Source organism: Balearica regulorum, chromosome 4, assembly GCF_011004875.1.
Source record: "Balearica regulorum gibbericeps isolate bBalReg1 chromosome 4, bBalReg1.pri, whole genome shotgun sequence".
NCBI classification, from domain to species: Eukaryota; Metazoa; Chordata; class Aves; order Gruiformes; family Gruidae; genus Balearica; species Balearica regulorum.
The window spans coordinates 26,255,176-26,276,456 of record NC_046187.1 but is presented as its reverse complement, the minus strand read 5'-3'; the positions used below and the strand labels follow the sequence as shown (position 1 = coordinate 26,276,456).

Here is a 21,281-nt window from a genome sequence, read left to right as displayed (position 1 = left end):
AGGTTTTGGCTGTAATCATCACTTCAGGATCTTGCTGTTGCATTCTATAGAGACAGACATGCCTGAAATGAAAAAGTGAACGTATTGAGTGAAAATGGAAAATTATATTACTTTTAACAAAAGGATACATTTATTAAAAAACATGTTTTCTATAAGGAAACAGCATCTACCTGATATTTCTCACGGTTATTTCTTCCTGTTGAGAATAGTTCTTCTTTCCTGGCATTATTATCTATCATGCAATAAGGATAATAGATGAGCCCTGACATAATTCAGGAATCAAATTTGATCAGGGCAATCTAATGACATAAACTGAAAGAACAGCCTCTCGAGGGATTACAACTTCATGCCTGAAGTGGGATACAGTGGCTTTATTTCGCTCATATAATGCCCTCCCTTGCCACCAGTATAAAAGATTAGAAAGTTCTTTTGCACAGCATCTTGCGTTTACCCTCAAATTCCATCTGATATCGTAATGGTGCTGCATCTGAGACAAAACGACACTTCTGAGATCTTCCAGGACGTCTGGTTCGCTCTGTGCTTTCTCAGGAGTCACCCTGCACTCTCACATACAGTCACAGGCACGCAAACATTTTCACACCCGATCTCAAGAAAAATGCTGATTTTGGTGCAGAACTGGAACGGAAATGGATTGCTCATGTGGTTCCTTGTGAATTTATAAGTGTGGTTACATACTGTAAGTTTTTAGAGGAAAAAGTACCTGCCGTTTTAGCACGTAAGCAGCAGGCAAGGCGGTCTCATTCTGCAACCCTAGCAGAAAATTGCTGAGAGCGAGCTGCGGAGCGATGCTGGTACCAATGTCTGTTTTGTCCAGCACAAAGCATCTTCGGTGGATGAGCTCTGCACCAGTGCGAGCTCCTGTGCAGTCCCTGCACTCACACCAGCGTGGACTCACTAGGGCAAGACTCAGCTTAAAATTCTTTTGATAGCCCAAGCCTTGCGGAGGGGAGACATCTTCATCATGTTTCCATTTTATTGTCTGTGTACAAACTTGAGGACAAAATGTTCATACCTGTGTTATACACAGATTTCAAGGCTAAAAACTTGAAGGTAAAAAGTACATCTAAATACAAAAAAGCCTGAGAAAACAGCCACTCCTCCCTGGTTTGTTTGGGTTCCTTTTCCTTACTGTTTAAAACTATCAGTACAGAGGCAGAGGTGCAGTCCCAAAAGCAGCTATTTAAAACAATAACTGTGGTCACATCAGTCTCACTAGGAAACCTGAGGGGAGAAGGATTAATAACAAAACTGTTCTTTCTGACTACCAGTGGGCGGCATAATTGTAGAAGGGGTTGGGGATGACGATACATTGAATTTACAACATTTTACAGCTCTCAGCAGAAGAATGCTCAGAGCCCTCTCTCCTGAAAGCTGCTTGGTGTTCCCACAAGTCCAGCTCCAGGTTATCATCTACAGCCTTGGCTGGTGTTGGACTGGTGAGCTGCCTGCTGTTCAACGCTCACCTGCATGCTCATGACCTCACCCTTGACAATCAATTCAAACAACTGCAATATATTCAGTATTGGCTATCAGTGAGCAAAGCATCAGATACTGCTTGCTATTGCCTCATTATACAGTTCGCTCCCTACAAGAAGTTGACACGAAGGTGTAGCAGTCTGATCCTCAGCAGAGATTCCCATCCTTTGCCACTGAGCAATAAAACCTCGTGCTGTCAAAGCATGACCTGGGTAATGCAGAGATGAGTACGGTAATGATATGTCCATCTTTGTTGGTGCTCTGCACCATCTTGTGGCTAGCAGAAAAACACCAGAATAGCCTCTGAAATCTTTCACTTCATGTGTGTGTGTGTGTATGTTTTCCCTAATGAAAAATACAGATTGTCAGTGTACACAGATAAAATTCGGTGCCCTTTGTACAGCTGACATGGATGTCTGCAGGATAGCTTACGAACCAGCAAAAGGGAAGGCCATCATTACAGATAAGTAGGTTGTGTGCAAGCCCTCTAGCATACATAAATTACCTATCTGTAGAAGACTCACTTGCATTTCCATGTATGTGGAACAAATCAGATATTCTAGGTCTTAAGTATGGGAAAATAGTTAAGAATGTCCTGATCCCAGTGATCTCTGTTGTTCCACGAAATGTTTGTTATTGATCATTAAAGGTTTTCCCATATTCTCCTGTAATTCCTTTGCCTCTTTCAAAGAAATTTTTTTAAACAGAATTGCAGGTTTCATTGTCATCGTTAGTAACATTGTCTTCATTTGAAAGTTTGTCTTCCAGTACCTACAGCCCTCAGCCTCCCATGAATAGATTCAACATTACATTGTACAGAACAAAGGTTATTCCAGTGAAGCTTATTTATGGTAAACACAGCTTTTTTCTTCCACAGGAACACATTTTCTCCTGTCCTCCAAATCATAATAGATGTCAGACCGAGACTGTGTTTTTAAAGGAGTAGAAGGGCATCAGGTATCCTTGAATTTCAGTGTGACAAGGATCACTCTCCTGTGCTCCATGGAAAATTTCTGCCCACATACATAACACCAAAGCTGGGGCAGCCAGTGATGGGTTATTCCCTTACTGCCAAATAAACGGTTTCCTTCACCAAACCTGTATCCACTTTTAGAGGAGGGAAATGGGATGACACTCGGTCTGATCTGGGATTGCCATTTCTTATGCTTGTTTTCCTGCTCCCCGTAGCGATTTGGGAGTTTCCAACAGGCACCAGTTACGTTCCCCCATGGTCATGCAGGGCAAGCCAGGTGAACACATGGGATTACAATGCTCCTCACAAATCTCCCTCTTTTAAACAGAAAAAATGGCCCCACAGGTGGGGTCCTCAACCCCTGCCACTGCGCTGCAGGAGGATGAAGAACAAGTTAGCAGACGCATGATGGCCAAGAGGGTGAAAATCATTGCGGAACTCATGCAGACGGAGAAAGACTATATCAGTGACCTGGATCTCTGCATCAAGGAAGTGATTCAGCCCCTGAGAAACAAGCAGGTGAGCGCCGGGGGCAGAGGACAAGGCAGTGACGTCAAGGTCTCGTGTCACATTCTCTTTGCAGATAATCTTAATGCAAGCACACGTGTCAGTGCAAGAGTGGCATGGTGCCAGGAGCGGGTCCAGAGCCAGCTTTCCAGAAAGGCACGTGCCAGGGTTCTAGCGAGGACACCGGGAAGTCAGATACGCTCCTGAGACTTATGCTGCCCTTGCACAAAGCCTGCATCAAGCTACTTGCCCAGAGGGCAGCTTGGGCACTATATCTCTGTTCATGGACTGCAGTAGCACCTTCCATCTCTCCATACTGCTCTGTAATCATAACCCCTAGTACATGCCCTGGCAGACCTTTACTGGCGCCTCCAAAAGCAGTAAAAGCTCATAAACCCAAGTATTTTCCATGATAACAACCTGGAATGGCATAAACCTCCCCATCAAGGTTAAATTCAGTCATAAAGATAACTTAATCCAGCCTTTTAGACAAGAGAGAGATACTTACTTGATACATGGTGGAGAAATACCATGCCTGACAGCCCAGCGAGCACTTCAGAAATTTGGATTCTATACAGAAAAGGTAAATTTAAGAAGGAAGGCTCATAAACTGTCTTTCAGGCAAAAGATCTTATTAGGCCAATGATACCCATTTTCTTTTTCAGCTGAGACTTCAAAGAGCACCGTTTCCTCAACAGTATTTCAATTTGTAGAAAAATTGTGCAGCCACAAGCTGGGAATAGAAGAGGTTGTCCAGAGAAAGATTTGTATTTGTGAGGCCTGCAACATAGCATTCACAGAGGCTGCACAAATGATATCTGCTGCTAATACAGGAAAAAGTAATTTTAAACAGACCTTAAACTAAATATTCTGTATGTAGGGTTCCCTGTGAAATTGGTGACAAAATACAGGTGCAGCGGCCAAAGTGTCTTTAGATGACATTGGCACTGCCTCTTTGGGTAATGCTGTGGCCAGCTGAAGCCTGTGCTGTTTAAGCTCCTGCAGGACCTTTTTTCTTTCTAAAAACTCTGTCAGAGTTTGTTCCAACCCATTTTCAGAAGAGCTGGCATCTCCTGGCATAACTTTAAGGAGTTCTTGACTTCTTCCTCCTCACTCATTCATCCACTTAGAAATAGTATCCACTTGACTCCCTCCCCAGCCTGGCTGGCACCAAGCAAGAGTATTCCCTGGTTGAACTTGCTGAGATTTTTGACAAGCGTGTTGTATTCCTTTGCTATTTTTCAGCCAACTGAAAACATATATTTCGATTCTGTCCTTTGTCACTGTATTAACGTGTGTAAGTGTCCGTGCACAGCGTAGTTCCAAATACTGTGTAGGCATTGTGCTGGAGTGGAGGTCAGAAGTCCTGTGCTAGATGTATACAGGAAAAGTAATTTAGAGATTGTAACTGTCTTAATTTAATAACCTCTGCATTTTTGAAAGGCTTTCAAGAATGTTGTATGGTTTTAAGGCTAGTTCTTGGATAAACTACCGTATTGAAAGTTTGTAATGTGTTTAGAGAAGGATAGCATTTAGAAAATCGACCTAGCAATGGATCTGTTTCATATTTCCAAATGGATAAAACATGTTTTAGCCCATATAATACTTATAAAGAAATTAACTGCATTAGTACTGAAAGTATATTTCTGATTCCGTTACAATAGCGTGCAATTTGATCCTCCTGGCATCTGGTAAGCTGCTATGTAAGTCAGCAATTCTGTTTCTAATGGAGAGATATGTTCAGAGGGTATCAATATGGATGTCGAAATCAGTCGTGCCTTTGTTCTCAATATTAGTGCATTATCATTGGCTATCTATCTCCAATTGTCCCTGAATATTAACTATTGCCCTGCTGTACAAGGAAATAAGTAACTACTGCATGAAAAGTATGTGCCCTGGAAATGTTTTACTTGCTCTTAAATGAGTAGGGACATTAAACCAAAATTTCTGTTGGTGTGAATTCTTGCAGTTCACTGAAGTCAATGTTGTGTGCCCAGGCTCTGTAGGAAGCTCTTTAGGTTATATCAATACCCCAAATTGTAAATGTGTTTGTTTTAGTGGAAATTATATGATCTTGATTGTATTTTTGGATTTATAGAACGACTAACTTAAAATGGTACCACCATCAGGAAGTCTTTGAACCTGGTAGCTGGCACCAAAGCTCCAAGGTCTCAGTTTATGTAGTGGCCTCTGTTAGCAACCTGTAATCAGGGAATCAAACCGACTGTCAACTATTCTTTTCCTTAGTGGGAAAGTAAACAAACATTTTAAAGCCAGCTAAGGATCTTTTCTTTATTCAGATGATAATATTTATTTCCTTCCTAGGTAAACACTTTCAGACTAGGAATAGTTCAAAATAAGGTTAAAAGCACTTGATAACATGCCCTTTGTTAACTGTGTTGATCATATACTAATCTGAAAACTGTATATGTGTCCTTGAAGTCACAAGGAGGATGTTTATATGAGGTTTTGCAGAAGTGGTGCTTCCTGGACTATTGAACACTCAGGGCACAGCAAGAGAAGGTCTGTAATACACAATGTCCTTCTTTATCCTTCATCAGTAGCTGCTTAATATTTGTATTCCATTAGATTACTCGCTTTGACGTGGATGGCTTGTTTAGCAACATTGAATTGGTCCATCAAGTATCAGCCAAACTGCTGTCATTGTTGGAAGAAGCCACGACAGATGTGGAACCACCCATGCAAATAATCGGTATGTTTACTGTCCTCTTGAGTTCTGCAAAGCTACATGAAAGAATAAACATAACACTTTCCTGTCCTCTACCCTCATCAGACTTAACTAGTACCACTCCCAGAGGCTAACATGCTACGAGCTGTCCATAATGACACAGGAAAAATGACATGGGAAACCTGTCCAGTTGCTCTACTGTACTCGTATGATCATAATGCTCTTTTTCCATCCATCTGGATGTTGAGGGAAAGGAAGGAAGGAAGGAAGGAAGGAAGGAAGGAGGGAGGGAGGGAGGGAGTAGTTTAGCATGAGTAAAAACTGCAGCACTGAGTTATGCCACATAGTGATAATATCCTTTTCATCTAGTTTGATATTACTCTGCTCATGCTTACAGCAACTCTTATTGCATACTCTTAATTGTACCATTCAAGAAGAGCATTAAAAGTGAGTGGAATAATAACATCACAACCCCCCCTTGAACATTGTAAACATGTATCTACTGGCAATACAATTCATCTAAGAGGTGGTTAAGGCTTAACAGGGACACGGTCAGTAAAGGCAAGAAAGCTGTAATGGATATGCACTTTGTGGGAACCTGTGCAGGAATGTCCGTAGGGATCATGGGTATTCTCAGCAAACGGATTGCCCCTGGATATGTCACAACAGTCACACGTTCTGCAGCTCAGGCTATGAATGTTAAGACTGTGATCTATTCACTTGACATTCTTGCACAGCTGGAGAGATTTAAGAAGTTACCACTCATCAGCTCTCCCATAACTGCTTCTTCAGTGCACAGGCAGTTGGTGATCCACCTTAAGGGATCAGGTGAGAATTCTTAATTTGTTTTAGTGCAAAGTCAGCCACTTTAGTTTAAAAAACTTCCAGAGGTCAGATTCAGAGGTCAAAGAGGTTCTTTCTTCACTAAACTGACCCCATAGCACAGGTAACACGCTATAGAAAGGACCCCTCTTCTCACAAATAATAAGGTAAAAAATCACTGGTTGCCATTTGACTAAGAAACATGACACTAAAGCATATGAGGCTTGGGAAAAGTATTAATCCTAGCACGTCTCAATCTGGTTTGCCAAGGCAACAGTTTAACGTAGTTTGATGTGACTGTGGTGTTTGGCGGTATTTCAATAAAAGTGCATCATGATGAGTCATCCCTTTAATAAGCAATGTTCTATTTGAGCAGGAAGTGCCTTTCTCACAGCCAACAGAATCATCCTTTTAGTTCCCTGCCACATCCAGAAGCAAAGACAAACAATTTCACCCATCTATTAGGGTGTATTTCTCTAGAATCAGACAAAGAACCATGAAAATGTACGGAATTGTGGATCACAAAGTCAACTAAATTATGGCAGAGAAAAAGATGGCAAAAGTAAGGTGTGAGATGTTCTTCCAAGGGCTGAGACAAAAGCAGGGAGAATAATTGCATCACTATAAGCAATAAGTTAGTATGTTTGTCACCCTCTAAAAGTACAGCAAGGTGATAATTTTGTCTTCAGGATCTCTGTAATCAGTGTAAAAGTTGTTAAATCCAGTCTACCAAAAAGGCAGGCTGAGAATCTGTTTAACATATTCTATCATGTTTATGGTATTTAAACATCTTGCATTGAAATATCTTACTTTGGAAGGCAACCCTGTCATTGTGAGGTTGAGGAGAACTGCTAATTCATTGGTTTGAGACCAAAACAATGTGGTTGCTCATATTCATGTCTTAGTTTAGCCTATGTTCTCCATACCTTATGCTATGTCCCCATTGACAAACAGTAACGTCCAATTGGAGCAGACTTGTAGAGTGAAACAGTTGGTGCTAAGGACCTGGTATCCATACTACGCATGTCAAGAGGTCTTACTTCAGATTGGCTGTGGCCTGTTCCTGTAGATTGAGAGATGCCCTTTATGGTTGGACTGCATAAGAGGTAGCTTTGGAGTGTGTCTTCCACTAATTACCATCCTCAAAGGGATCCAGTCTGTGTGTCTGTGATGGCTCCCAGCCAAGGCATGGGAGATGAGGACTACTGAGAGATTGGCTTCAAAAGCCCTTCTCCTAATCTGAGCTAAAATGCTAATGTAGAAGGACCTTTTGAGGTGCTTGGTCTTCTGATGCTAAATGCTGCTGAGGTTAAATACCCTTTCTAGTTCTCTTCTCTATTTTTTCTCCTCTCTGTTCTGGATACTGTGTATGGAGGGATGTGAAGACTTAGTAACCTTACCCTGGCTTTAGCTATTAGACCCCTGCTCCCTCCCTCCCTCCCTCCCTCCCTGCTGTTCACACAGGAAGCACCACTGAAAGCCACACGGAGAAACTGTTTCTGTCACTCAAGCATTCTTCCAAGGATCTTGTCTTAGATACTGATAACCACCACAACTTAAGAGGCATCAGGATGATTTGCATCCGCCAGAGTGCACAAAAGACTCCGTATTTTTAAAGCTGAGCCCAAATACAATGTGGTTTTGGTCCATAAAGCAAGCTCTCACAGTGATATGCCCAAAGCTCATCTGATTCAGTCCATATGGCTCAGAACCAAGAAGGGCTTTAGACTTAAGAAATCTATCTGCTTTTAAAAGGCCCTATCCGTGAAATCAGCACATAATTTTTCTCATCATTGAGCATCAATGAAAGTATCTGTCATTGTGGCACAATACATCAGTGAACAAATCTTGCTCATCGATCTTATTCTGGAGAAGAGAATGATAATTTCCAGCCTCTAGTATATGCTGAAATGAGCTGTAAGTCTACAGCTTGCATTTTTGCTACTGAAAACATAACCTCGCTTGAGGACTTGGCATAATATGGGCTGTGCTAAGCACTTGGAGCTCTGCTTAAAGTTAGTGAAAACTGTGAGAGCTCAGCATCTCTGAGAATCAGGCGCCAAGGGAGCAGGATCAAGAGAAAGCTCGTTAAGGTTTCCCCTTACCCTGTTGGCTAATAAAGGCCTGTATAGAGTTGATGGGAAATTCAGGATGCAATGTGTGTTGGTAGCCATCAGCATTAGCATTAAGCACAAGACAGGCAGCTAAAGAGCATTTAACCGTAGGATGCTGGTGCTTTTCTGACTGTGGCCTTAACAGTTAACTAAAATGAACTTGTGTGGTCTTAGCTCCATTACTGTTCCCTTATTCGCACCTTGAAACCAACGTGCATTAGACAGCCCAGTTAACCTTCGCTGCTAGGGGAAAAAACCCAGAGCTGTGTTACTGTGGTAACTGAATCATTTTTCACTTTAAGACGGAGCAGTTCAATGCAATGTATTATGAAACAGCCCACTCCGATCAGGATGAAACATGCAGGATGCCTGACAGCTTGGCGCTCGCTCTGTGAATGAACAGAGAGCTCCCAATTAATGGGGTGCTTGGCTTTTAAGTTTAATAATCATTGCTGTAACTCAACAGGAATGTTTGTAAAACATTGGACTGGTTGCCACATAGATGTAATTTTCAGTAAATGCCCGAGACAGGAGTTTTCACCATTGCTGTTGTTTATTACGTGCATTTCCAAGGATGCTGATCAGGGTGCTGCTACGTAAGGGTGTAAGAACCAAATTAGTATCTCAGCAGAAAAGATGAAGTATGCCTTCTCCGCTTGGATAATATTTCTTACATACACAGAAACCAACACAGGAGTTTTAGGCTGAGAGAATTAGGCACCAGAATTAAATGGGAAATGGGTGCAGGACTACTTTAGTGCCTCTAAAATTCCCAACTGTTCTTTGGGGGAAAATCGTGGTGTGGAGAACTGGAAAGGAAAATGTTTTCCCCCTTCAGTTGCATATAAACCTAGATACTATATAAAAATGGCTGTAATCCACGGTGGTTTTATTTAATTAGGGGAGGGGTGGAGGTTGTTCCTCTGTCATGTGAAGAAAAATCTCTCTTCTATGGCCATAACAATTGCCATTTCAGGATTTTGCAAAACAGATAAAAGTGAAATGGCTAATGGGAGACAGAGTCGTTATTCCTGTTATAACCCATTCAAGATCATATTCAGTTGAAAAAAAAAAAAGTCAAAAGGAAAATTAACAGGCTTACATTCATCCCTCCTGCCAGCCCACGACACAAAAATTGTCTCCCCTTAACAGTTAAGCTCTCCTGTGTGCTTTCCACCGAAGGGGCATTAAGCTGGGACAGTGAATTAGGGGGTTGTGCATGAAGGGGTGCGAGGCGTAGAGATTTCATGCCTTTTCCTGAGGGAATTTTTGTGCATTAACACTGATATAATGGTGCCTGGCTATGACAAAGATGAGCAGCTGAGAAATACATGTAATAAATAATGCACATAAACACGCAAGATCGTTTCTAAGGGAAGTAAAGTAGAAGCCAGCCTTTTTAGCTCACGGCTAATGTGGTGGAATAATAAAACTCCTTCTGAGATGCCGTTGTCTGGCTTGACATGCTTTGTTTTTCTCCTTAACAGGGGAAGTGTTCTTGCAGATTAAAGGCCCACTAGAAGACACATATAAAATCTACTGCTATCGCCACGATGATGCACACACCATGCTGGAATCCTATGAAAAGGATGAAGAACTGAAGCAGCATTTAAGACACTGTGTACAGTCCTTAAAGTAAGATCTTTTCAAATGATGATTTCCGTCCATAGTCAGTTGCCTGGCAGGGAACATTTTAAATGGATGTAGATGAAAGGTCCCCTGTAAATCCGGAGTTTTATGAGGCTTGCTGGGAGCTCTGGCTTATGCTGCTTTCATGAAAAGATGACAAGCCAGGGGCCATGATTAGATTTCTTTCTCTCTAAGATGGCCAAAAATAGCGCAAGAAAGGTTGCTCTTCCCTTAGCTTCAGTGCCCCATACTGGCAAAAAAAATGCTGCATCATATCATGGGCTATCGGAACACCTTGCTCAGCTCCTAGGGAACATGCTGCCCTCGTCTTCAGCAATTGTATTGCTTGAATTGAAATAGCCTGTAACGGCGTTATTCACACTCACTGGTGATTCTGGGCCCCTGTTGCAAGGCCCCAGGGATGTGGAGCGTCTGTGTGGTGCTGGACCCCTCACGATGGGAATGTTTGAGAGTGATCAGCATTGGAGCAAGCTGCCAGGTCCCACCAGTGGAAGGTCTTCTGTGCCATCACCTCCAGTGCCAGCCCCTCAGGGAAATGTGTCAAGAACTGGGGATGCTGCAGAATAACGGATCCATCTTTCCTCCAGCGTGGCTTCCTCCTGCAGCCAGTTGCAGGAACCAGCTTATTTACTGCACGGACAGTGCTTCTCTTCCCACTTATAAATCTCCCCGCCCCCTTACTTTCCCAAAAGTGTCGCACAGAGCTGTCAGGAGCGAACACACCACAGTCTTTCAGATCAGAGGTCTACCTCGAACTCCGGGAAAGGCCCATGCTGCATGCTTGTAGGAGAGATGTAAGGCTATCACAAATAATGGTGTTTACATCACCAACAGATGTTTCAACCACACCCCAGTTAGTGATCGCTCTGCAGAGATGTGTTAAGACTTGGGAGATGGCAAGTATGTCCACGTGAAATCTGGAAAGAGTGGTGGAGGAAAATATTAACAACATTAAAAGAGAAATGTTCACTCTGAAGGCAGGTTATATTGAAAATAAGGCTTATTTTGTGCAACATGTCCAGTTATTAAATACATAACAAAGTCTATGTGCAGGGTACTTAGGCTTTAGCTACCCTGGAAGTTGAAAGAAATAGATTTTCATATAAACTCAGGCTTTCAGTCTAACGGATGGCCAAGTATTTCCCTTAAGGGGGTGTTTTAGTTGCTGATGCCTACAATATTCTTTTCCGGCTAATCAAGAGAAGCCGCTACTGTCATTCACTTATCCCTGCTGCTGAGGCAAGGGGACATGGAAGGAAATAAAGATAAAGGATAGCATCCATGTACATGCTAGGGTGGATGCTGCCACTTGAATTCTAGAGCCAGCAAGATGAGCTCCCGTTCCAACATCACAGCTGCGATTTGTGAAGAGAAAAGATATTTTGTGCTGAGCTATTGTAGCCTTTGCTAGCAGGAAGTGACAAAGCCTTCCTCACAATGAAGCCTTGTTTTGTCGTCTTCTTTCCCGATTAGCCTTTAAACAGGAACCAACGAAAAAAAGCACTGGCTCACGTATACTACGTTGTGGTTTTTCCCAGTGCCTAAAGATTGCAGCCAATTCAAATATTAAAACCTAAAAGTGCACACTCAAATGCAGAGCTGTGGTCACCTGAACCTGTTACTACTGATTGAAGAATACTTGCCCTAGGGAGAAAATTATACAGCATTTTTACCAAATAAATTATAGGCTGCTTTCCATTGTGAGACATAGTAAGTGCAGGGACTAGTGATGATTATTCTTGAAAAATGTTTACTTCTTAAATAATTGTATTTTTTTCCTTGGAAAGAATATTGTTCCATTTTATAAAAATTAAAATGGGCTAACATTACTAGGGGTTTCTGTTCCTTAGCCGAGTAACATCTACCATATGAGAAACAACTTCTACATCAGGAGCAACTTGAGAGTGGCACTCTGCACATCTGTATAGACAAATGAGATTTAATTAGCCATGCTGAGATTCCTATTCCTCCTGTTGACGGACAGGAGGAGAAATTCCATCCCAAAATGTAGGTGTGTGCCTTGGAGACATGTGCAAATCCAAATTCTGTAGAGTCCCGTGTTTCAGCAGTGATTATGCAAACTGGGGATGTTGTTTGCTAGCTTAGCCAAAGAAATGCAGCTGGTAAAAATGAAAGGATGCTGGCAACTACCTGCTCTGCTTTCAGCCTGAAGTAGCTTGGTCAACTATTACAGCGGCAGAGAGACGTCATAAGCACGAAAAATGCTGACAGTGCAGAAGCAATGAAAGCACCAGCTTCCAGATGCTCAGTTAGACACCACTGGGCAAGGAGATGAGTGCAGGCAGTCAAAAAGCAGTGGCTGACAATGTGGTGTCAGGAAAGCCTAACGCAGTGATGGAGCGACATTTTGGTTCCCTTGCATTTGAGTGAATTCATGTCATAAGGAAAATATTCTATGTGCATGTTTGCATGTTTCCAAACTACAATTACATGTCCCTACTGCTTTCAGTATATGTATCAACACCATCCTACTCTGAAGAGGTTTCAGTTGATGTGTAGCCTGCAAAAAGCTCAACAGCTTCATTGATTCTATATCTTAAAAGGCTGAAATGTATTCTTTCTCATTTAAAAATGCATGTCCATTTAAAGACAGTAGATGGGAAGGTATGTAAAGTGTAAGAATGACATGTTTAATTTTACTTCTTGTATTAATGACTTGATGTTACTTACCATTGTTAGCACAGTGACCCAAACTTCCTTCTCTAACAGTGTTAGGACAAGGCTGGGTCTTAAAGCCAAAGCCAGGTTTCTGATAATCCTTTCTCATTTGGGGCTGTCCTTTCAAAAAGATGTAGGGCCAGATTCACCAGTACCCTCTGGCTGTACTGTGCAGTTCTGCTGACACATAGCAGCCATAAACCTAAGATAACTGGCCAGTTACGGCTGCTCTGTGTCACTGAAGTGTATCTGAGAATCTGGCCCTTGATCTGTATAAATCCTTTTAGGAGGAATCTAATATATGTTTTGTTTTCTTCTCTTTTGCAGAAAGATATATGAGGAAGAGTAAGTACTATGCCTTTCTTACAAGTAAAATAATCTTTAAAATATCTTTAATTTATCTTTGGTATGCTTAAAACTGTACATGTGGAAATTTTAAGAACATAAGCCATTTGTGTCAGTATAACCCATAGATTTTTCTAGGACATATGTGATAAAGACTCTCAGTTCTACTTGCCCTAAGCCTGTCTAGTTTTCTAATTACCACTACAGTAGCTTTGCAGTATCTTTCAAAACTTGTGGTTTATGAAGTTACTTAATTTGGCTGCCAATTCATTCAGAGCCCTTTATTATCAGTTTGCTGTCCTATAGATGTGCTTAGAGAGCTCTGAGGTCCACAACAGTGGTTGTCAATAACATAGTGTCAGTCTTTGAAATCAAGATGCTCTGAAATAATTTTGCATAGGCCTCTGTAGGCCTGCTACAATACATGTTAGGTTCACAGGTAAAGCTATTTCTAAGGTGATGACCACTTCGGTAGCCCTATATGAGAAGTTCCCCTTAGGATCTTCCCTCTGACAGTGGCTGGAAGAACATCAGAAAAGAACGAGGTCATTGCAACACTTTTTGCCAGAATACTCACCCAGCCACGGATAACTTGTGGTAAAAGGGACTTCTGTGCAAAATGTGACGTCTTTGAAAAGCCATAAAGGAGAGTTTATCACAGCTGCAGTTTCTGGACATCCAGCAGGTTGGAATCATTGAAATGCAGCATCTCCTGAAGTCACCTGCAGGAAGAGGTCAGAGGAGGGGTTAGCTGAACTGAAAAAAATGATTACAACTCCAGACAGAAATGTTAAGAGAGAAAAGAGGAGCAAGTGTGCTCTGTATTGGTAGGAGAGGAACACCTGTAAAATCAGAGAATTTGTTAATCAGTCACTCGCATGTCATGAATAAGATCAGTGTAAAAATACGCTTTGAAGGATTTGCATGTTGAAATTCTACAGTTGGTGTTTTCAGGCTTTAATCTATGATAGGAAATAGTTTTTCTGCATTTTGTTTTGCTAACTCCTCACTTTTGTACACTCCTGTCTCCCAAGGAGTGGGGCTTCAAGAGGAACAAAATATCCAGAGTCCCAGTAAGATCATGTGAGACAACAATACATCTAGAGATAGCGCAAGACTGGCTGCTCTGCCTTGCATGACCCTATCAGAAATGAATGTCTAGTTTTCCCCTTCAAACAGTTTCCAGTGGAGTGTAGGACACAACTCGCACTCTGAGTTTAAACTGGCTCTTATAAAGCTGAGCAGAGTGCAATGAGCCAGGTTTAGCTGCGGGACCCTTCCTGAGCTCAGCTACCTCACGTGGTATGGTGGCGTTTGCCTTCCCCGCTGACCGGCAGGGCACTCAGAAGTGCCATCACCTGCAACTCAGCTTAGAGGTTGCAGAGTCTCAGCAACCCTTGGGCAGGACTGTGCCCAAAAATCAGGTTAACATTGAACTGGAAAATACAGCATAACTCACCCCAAATGGTCTGTGATGTTGCTGCTCCCAGATTGCTTTTCATTCAAGCATGATCAAGAAAACAATTACATAAATACCAGACAGTGCTGCCCTTTGCTAGCAGCTCGATAGGTTAAATTCTGCTTGGCTGAACGACTGTGCAGCCTCAGTGAATTCCCTGGGTTTGCATGAGAGTCTTACGGCACAGTGAATTATTTGCCCTGTGTGTCTTGTACTAAAACGAACTCACGCACAGTAAACCATGAAGCCCGAGACTTTAAGTCATGCTGCAGCCCATGATGCATGCACACCATTTCAAACCTGCCACGCTGAGTATGACACGGGGCTCAGCCCTGCGGTACCGTACCAGCTACCGTGTTTGCCACTGGACCTAGTTGCGGGTAATGGGACCAAATGAAACTAGATCCCGAATCACCTGTCTTTGCATAGCTCACCACCATGTGTTTTTAAAACAGGTGGGAATCTTATTGCATTTGTGACTGTGTTCTGTGGGGCGGAGGGAGGAAGGGTACGCTGTGGTGCTCCCTGCAGTTAAGCCAGCTGCATTTACTGCAGAGCTACGGTAATAATTTGCGATGAGATTGGTACAGCTACATATGACCTAGAATACTTGCTAAATTCACAATAACATGGAGGGGAAGCCTGAAGTAGCATCACAAATGAATTATCAACTTAATTTTCTGCACAATGGATGTCACAAGCCGTTACTCTCCTGTTTCGGTCTCATGGCAAGGCCATGTCCTGGCCAGTGGCCGGGTGTGTCCTAACCGGGCATGTTGCAAACGGGACTTGCCCAGGGAGAGTGGCTATCATCAGCTAATCTTGCTGGGGAGAATTAGATGAGTTGAACTTTGTGGCATTTAGTGCCCCAGGGAGTCATTATCTTATAACAAACCTACTATCTCTCGAACCATATTGCAAGACTGTGTCATGCAGATATGTGAACAGAGGGCTGTTTATCACTTGGGCAGCTGTCCAAAGTGCAACTATATAAAGAGAAGACACTTGAAGATTTTTCCATTCATGAAGCAGCTTTTATAGATTTGCATTCATGGGGCTTTTCAGAGAAAACAATAACAATTTAAGATTTTTTTTTTTTCATTATTGCTGCCAGAAGCTGAAAGAAGGGAAAATAGCTCTCTATATTTAATGTAGGATACAGGGGAAATGAGGGGGATTGAAATGATGAGAAGGTTTGGGGACATCAAGAAGCCTTAAAAGGCATCTACTGTTAATTTTTTTTTCATGCAGAACTTTTTTCCAGATAATGCCTGTGCGAGAGAGATGGTTTAAATATGCAGATGTGTCTTCTCAAAGGCATTCAAATTGTTAATTAGTCAGCAGTAAGGATTGGCTCTTGTACTTTTTATACATATAAAAATGGGAATGAAAGCTTTTTCCCCCCCTCTTTTACTCTTCCTGCTGCACAAAACAATAGATGTCAGCCTGCAAAACCAAGTGGCTGTTCTCTGTTTGTTGTATTATCCTTCTACATTGTGTTACTCCGTCTTTCCATATGCAGAAATCCTTCTTCGCCTAGCATTAACTCTTGCATAGTTAACGTCAAACAACCTTTTCCCCTCTAAAGCAGCCTTTTTGGTCATGCAAATGACAAGGTTGCTCTGCTTCACTGCCCTTCACTCTGTTACCAGCAGCTCACACTCAGTTTCAAGGGGGAGGTCTGTGAGTCACAGGTAGTTCGTTCCAGCAATGGTGCTAGAGCATTGCCTGGTTTGCTCAGGAGCATGCTGCAACCAGGAGAGACAATGGACACGTCTGTCCTGCTGCTGGAGCCTCAGTAGTGGCTGCCCCCGGCCCTAGGGATTGGCCACCTGGTGTTCCCTACTCTGGGGAGACCCCATGTTTCTACCAGCCACGTGGATGGTAATGAAGACATGTGTGTCTCCGTCCTGCCCTTCCCTGTTTTCTTCCAGGCTGTTGCAATGGCCTGCAAACCGCACAGCCTCTCCCCTTCAAGCCTACAGAGCGCAAGCAAAGGCTTTTGTCCGGTGCGGGGCTGGAGCATGAATTCAGCTGGCTGGTAACTTCCTTGCATGGAGAGCTCGGGTGCCTGGGGAAGCTGCTCTGCTGCCCCTGCCAAGCCAGCGGGCATCGAGCCTGGAGCCAATCATCCCTGTGCCCACGCTGGAAGCTGTGACTTTCCTACTGTCATCCTTCTGCCATCCTAGGCAGCTGCCTGCTTTGCTTTTGTGTAAGGTGACTTCCAATAGGTTGGATCAAGCCTGGGTGAACATCCTGTATTTTCAGTGTTCCCCCAGGTCAGATCTCCTACCCTTTGGAAGCTCTGGCATCATTAGAAATAACCTACTGGCGGCCAGCAAAGAAAAACCACAGGTAAAAGACAGTAAAGCTTAAGGGTCACTGTGGCAAGTTGAGAGATGTTGTCAGAAGGGATGCAGCCATGAACAGGCATCACCATTACTCTCATCAGGGAGATGTTGCAATTTTAAGCCTGAGGGGCCAGAGCAGGATGTAATAGACACGCTCACATGTGTTCCTCAAACTTCCTGTTATTTGTTCTTCCACCTACATCTCCCTTCCTGGGTGTCGTGGGGTGTAAGTTGTACCACATGCACCCTCAGACTGAGTGGGACAGTTTCAGAGGTAATGTCTAAGCAATAGTCTGGTAGGTTGCTGAAAATACAGAAATCTCAGACCTGGTGTGTATTTCTCATTGAGGGGGTGAGAGGAGAGTTTCATTTACAATGGCCCCTGTTCCCTGACAAATGTATCTTATTTTTTTACTTAAGTGGTAATTGCACTTCTATGAGTTAGTGCAAAGCATTGCTCTGGTTTTGATATTTTCTGTAGTTGAAAGGTCAAGTGAAGGATATAAAAGGCAGCAGCTTCAATGACTAGACAGAAATAATAATAAGTTTTTGTCTTCAAGGAGCTTGTCCTTATGTGACAATTTTTTTGGTATAAATTATAGAGGAAAGCCAAATCTAATGGACATGGGATCCCTGATGATCAAACCAGTGCAACGGGTGATGAAATATCCCTTGTTACTCTGTGAACTCTTGAATTCAACTCCTGCTTGTCACCCTGACCACAAGGCGCTACAAGACGCCCTTTTGGCTATGAAAAACATTAATATGAACATCAATGAACTTAAAAGGAGGAAAGATTTAGGTAAGAAAAAGGCACAGTGAGTTCTTCTGTCTTTGTAGGTTTGGGCTGGCAATTACAAGAGAGGTTTCAACTCCGGTTGTATCACTATGACAGTTTTGGCTGGTGCTACCCAAGTTGTGTAATGAACTGGGTTTCAAGAAGGTAACAGATGCCTTAATGTCACTTGTCCTCAGCCAGCTATGTTATCTGACTGGTAACTCCAAAAATATGAAAGTGATGAAAGAATTCACGTTATATCCAAGTTCATTGTCCATAATGCAGTTGCAAACGCTTATAATTATTAAGATGCAGCGATACCAATATTTCTTACAGACTTGCCACATTGAAGCCCTAACTTCACTCTTCCCAAGGCTAGCGTCGATAACAGGGTTTTCATCATCTCAAGCATTTTCACACAAGATTACAGCAAGTGACATCAAAGTGTCTGCTCTCAAATGGTTTCAAATTTGTGTGCCCGTCCCTGTGAAAAGCTCTGTGAATACAGATTATTAGTGTCATGAAATTCTCTGTCTGCAGTGCTGAAGTATAAGAGGAATGATGATGATGAAACCCTTAAAGAAAAGTTTTCCCGACTGAATATCCACTCCATTAGCAAGAAATCCAAGAGGGTCACCAGCCATCTGAAAATGCTGACGGGGGGAGAACCTCAGGTACTTACTCATCCAACTGCAGATTTGCATTGACAGCTTCAGTTCTGCTTTTGCACTGGGCATTTTTTAAAACATGTTGGAAATGGAGTTTGTGGTGTTGCTTTTTTCTGCATCATTTATAAAGTCATTTTCTGACTGTCACAGAAGACAGGAAAGATCTTTGTGATTGAAATAGAAAATAACGTAATGTGTTCTCCACCTTTTCCTTTTTTATTTAAGAGTTTCTCAAACTTCTGATCTTCACCAAAGAGGAAGTGGCTGGTAGTTTTGTGAAACTCAGGCTGAGATCAGCGCTTAGCGGATAGACTGGCAATAGTTATTGTAGGTGCTGAGGACGTGTTCAGTCTATCTTGCTCCGCATTGTAACATTCAGGTTCTGAAGCCACCGAGGAAGACGAGCAATATTTCTGACTAGGAAAGGCCATGGGGTTTGCCTCTACATGTTTAAGGATCCAGAACCATCAAAACTACCAGAGGCAAAAAATGGTAGTACCACACACTGGTAGTGTCATAAGTCTGATGGGTGTTGGGTGGCCAAAAATTAAACGCTCCTTCATAGTTTTGAGGTTGTAGTTCAAGATTTAGGCAGGATAAACATTTTCAGGAAAGCTTAAATCTAAATCTCAAAGAAAATCAATTACAGCTGACCTTGAAAATGATATCCAGTGCACTTCACTGCATGAGATGGCCGATTATACAAGGTCACTTGCCTTTCTAGATGTGTCTTTACAAGATATGTGCTGTTTTTTTCCTGTTTTGTTTTTTATCAGTGGTTTTCCCCTTTCTCCGATGCAAATTACCCACATTGATTTTTTCTGTTCATTTATTTGTACAGTGGAAATTTTTGTATTCAGAATGGGACACCAGCAAGGCTATAAAATCAGAGGAAAAGGAGGGAATCGAATTTGATTAAGAGGAAATGTGATTTTTCTTTTTTTTTTCTTTAGAAGCTTCTGTTTTATGGGGTTTTTTTTGTTTTGTTTTTTAATTAAGCTTAAAACATTTGAGAATCATTTTAGAATCAGGATACATCTGTTAAAAAGATTCAGCCCTCTCTCCTGCTGAATTAGACTAAGAAAGTTCCCAATTCACATCTCTGAAACACTCTGCGACCTTTACAGCAAGACCACTGAAAATGAGACTCGAGATTTCTCAAGTTCCTCAAGTAAAAGGCTGGCAGAAATAAACGTATTTTCAGGGTTTTTTTCAGCTAGCATAAAAAAGTAGTACAGGGCTATTTCCAGTTGCTGATGCTTCTAGCTGACGAGCTGGCATTGCTCTAGAGGTAACAGCTCCATCTACAGCCTGCCTGGGGGAAATCTCCCCATCACCCGTAAAGAAGCACCCAGGAAAATAATGCCATGACATAAAAATATCTTACAATTTTCACTATTGTTTCCTCAAATGGAGCAACAATATGCAGAAAATGAAGAGTGTTATTGGCACACATAGGTGTGCTTATAATAAAGCAACTCCTTGCTTCCACAAGGATTAAAAATTAAATTCTCTGTCATGTTGCCCTGTGCCTTTTTGACTTTTCTTGGATTAAAACTGGAGCTTGGGAGAATTAGGGGCCAATCTGTTCTGTTTTCAAAGGGAAAGTCTGGGATTTTTCCAGCAGCACTCCGGATGTTTCCTTCATTAGCCAGGCTCTTTTGGGCTGCCAAAATAACGGTGCAAACATCTATTTTAGGTGAAAGATCAAACTTTTAATAAGGAAGAAAAGTTGTTTCGAAGTTTAGAGAAGACTGTGAAATTGTGCGTGAAGAATGTTTCACTCTCGTCACAACATCTACAGGTGGGTACAGGCCTTTTTGAAATCTGTGGACACAAACCATGTCCATAATCAGTTTAACACACGTTTCTGCCACTGGTTAGGCAACACCAAATTATTTATAAGCAGGCCTGTCTACATCACAATATTAAATAAATACACTGTGCTGCTGCAGCATTACTGAGCCCACAGCAAAGACGTTTTGAAGCCCACACTTCTGCATTTTTCCCCTTAGACAAGCAGGCTCTATGGAGACCCATGGGTGCAGTACAGAAAAGAAGGCGCTGTCTGGTGGCACAGTTATGACTTTCAGTCACTGTGTGAAGCCATCATATGCAGTCTGCTGCAGTGGAGCACCAACAGCTTCTCTTTAAAAATGGAAGAACTGAGTTGCAGCCACATGAATTAAAATGTCCTAAAAATACATATTTTGGATATGACGACTCCTTCCTTTATCCTGTTGCTAGGTTGTGTTGAGGGCTAGCATTAGACATACAGAGTTCTCAAGTGCTGTAAATGTCTTTGCTTTAATCCTCCTCTCCAAAGACATGGGTTGGCTTGTAACTTACCAACTCTTCCCTCTTGTGGACAACTTGCCAACTTTGTAGATGGCATGAGGCCCTTCAAAATGTGTGCCCAAACTGGACACGAAGGTTGGTTGAGTGGTAGGTAAGATCAATAGCCAGCTGGCCAGAGCTTACCGCAAACTCATCTTGTTTGGTTTAGCAAACGGAAAGGCCAGTGAGCTGCAAAGGGTTGTTGCCTGGAATGGTGTTGACGGTTTCTTATCCAAATGGATGTACACTGCATTAAGATTAAAATTCAGAGTAAGTGAAACACACCATTGTAGTCCTACTTAGTCCTCCAAAAGAGGCCTTTGAGGGTGCATGGGTCTTGAGCTGGCTTCTTGCTGAGGAGTAGGTAACTTCCAATGGGACACTCATTAGGTTGGGGCATAATTTTTTTCAG

General features: G+C 42.3%; 1 protein-coding gene across 1 annotated transcript in view; it reads left to right on the top strand.

Moving 5' to 3' along the window:
* Positions 1–21,281, top strand: part of ARHGEF38 (Rho guanine nucleotide exchange factor 38) — a 36,539-nt gene that overhangs the window by 6,112 nt on the left and 9,146 nt on the right. The window contains exons 2-8 of the mRNA XM_010309302.2: positions 2,799–2,989; positions 5,567–5,690; positions 10,090–10,237; positions 13,259–13,276; positions 17,689–17,888; positions 18,405–18,538; positions 20,232–20,336. Coding sequence (XP_010307604.1) covers positions 2,799–2,989; positions 5,567–5,690; positions 10,090–10,237; positions 13,259–13,276; positions 17,689–17,888; positions 18,405–18,538; positions 20,232–20,336 — 920 coding nt within the window. The remainder of the gene's footprint in view (positions 1–2,798; positions 2,990–5,566; positions 5,691–10,089; positions 10,238–13,258; positions 13,277–17,688; positions 17,889–18,404; positions 18,539–20,231; positions 20,337–21,281) is intronic.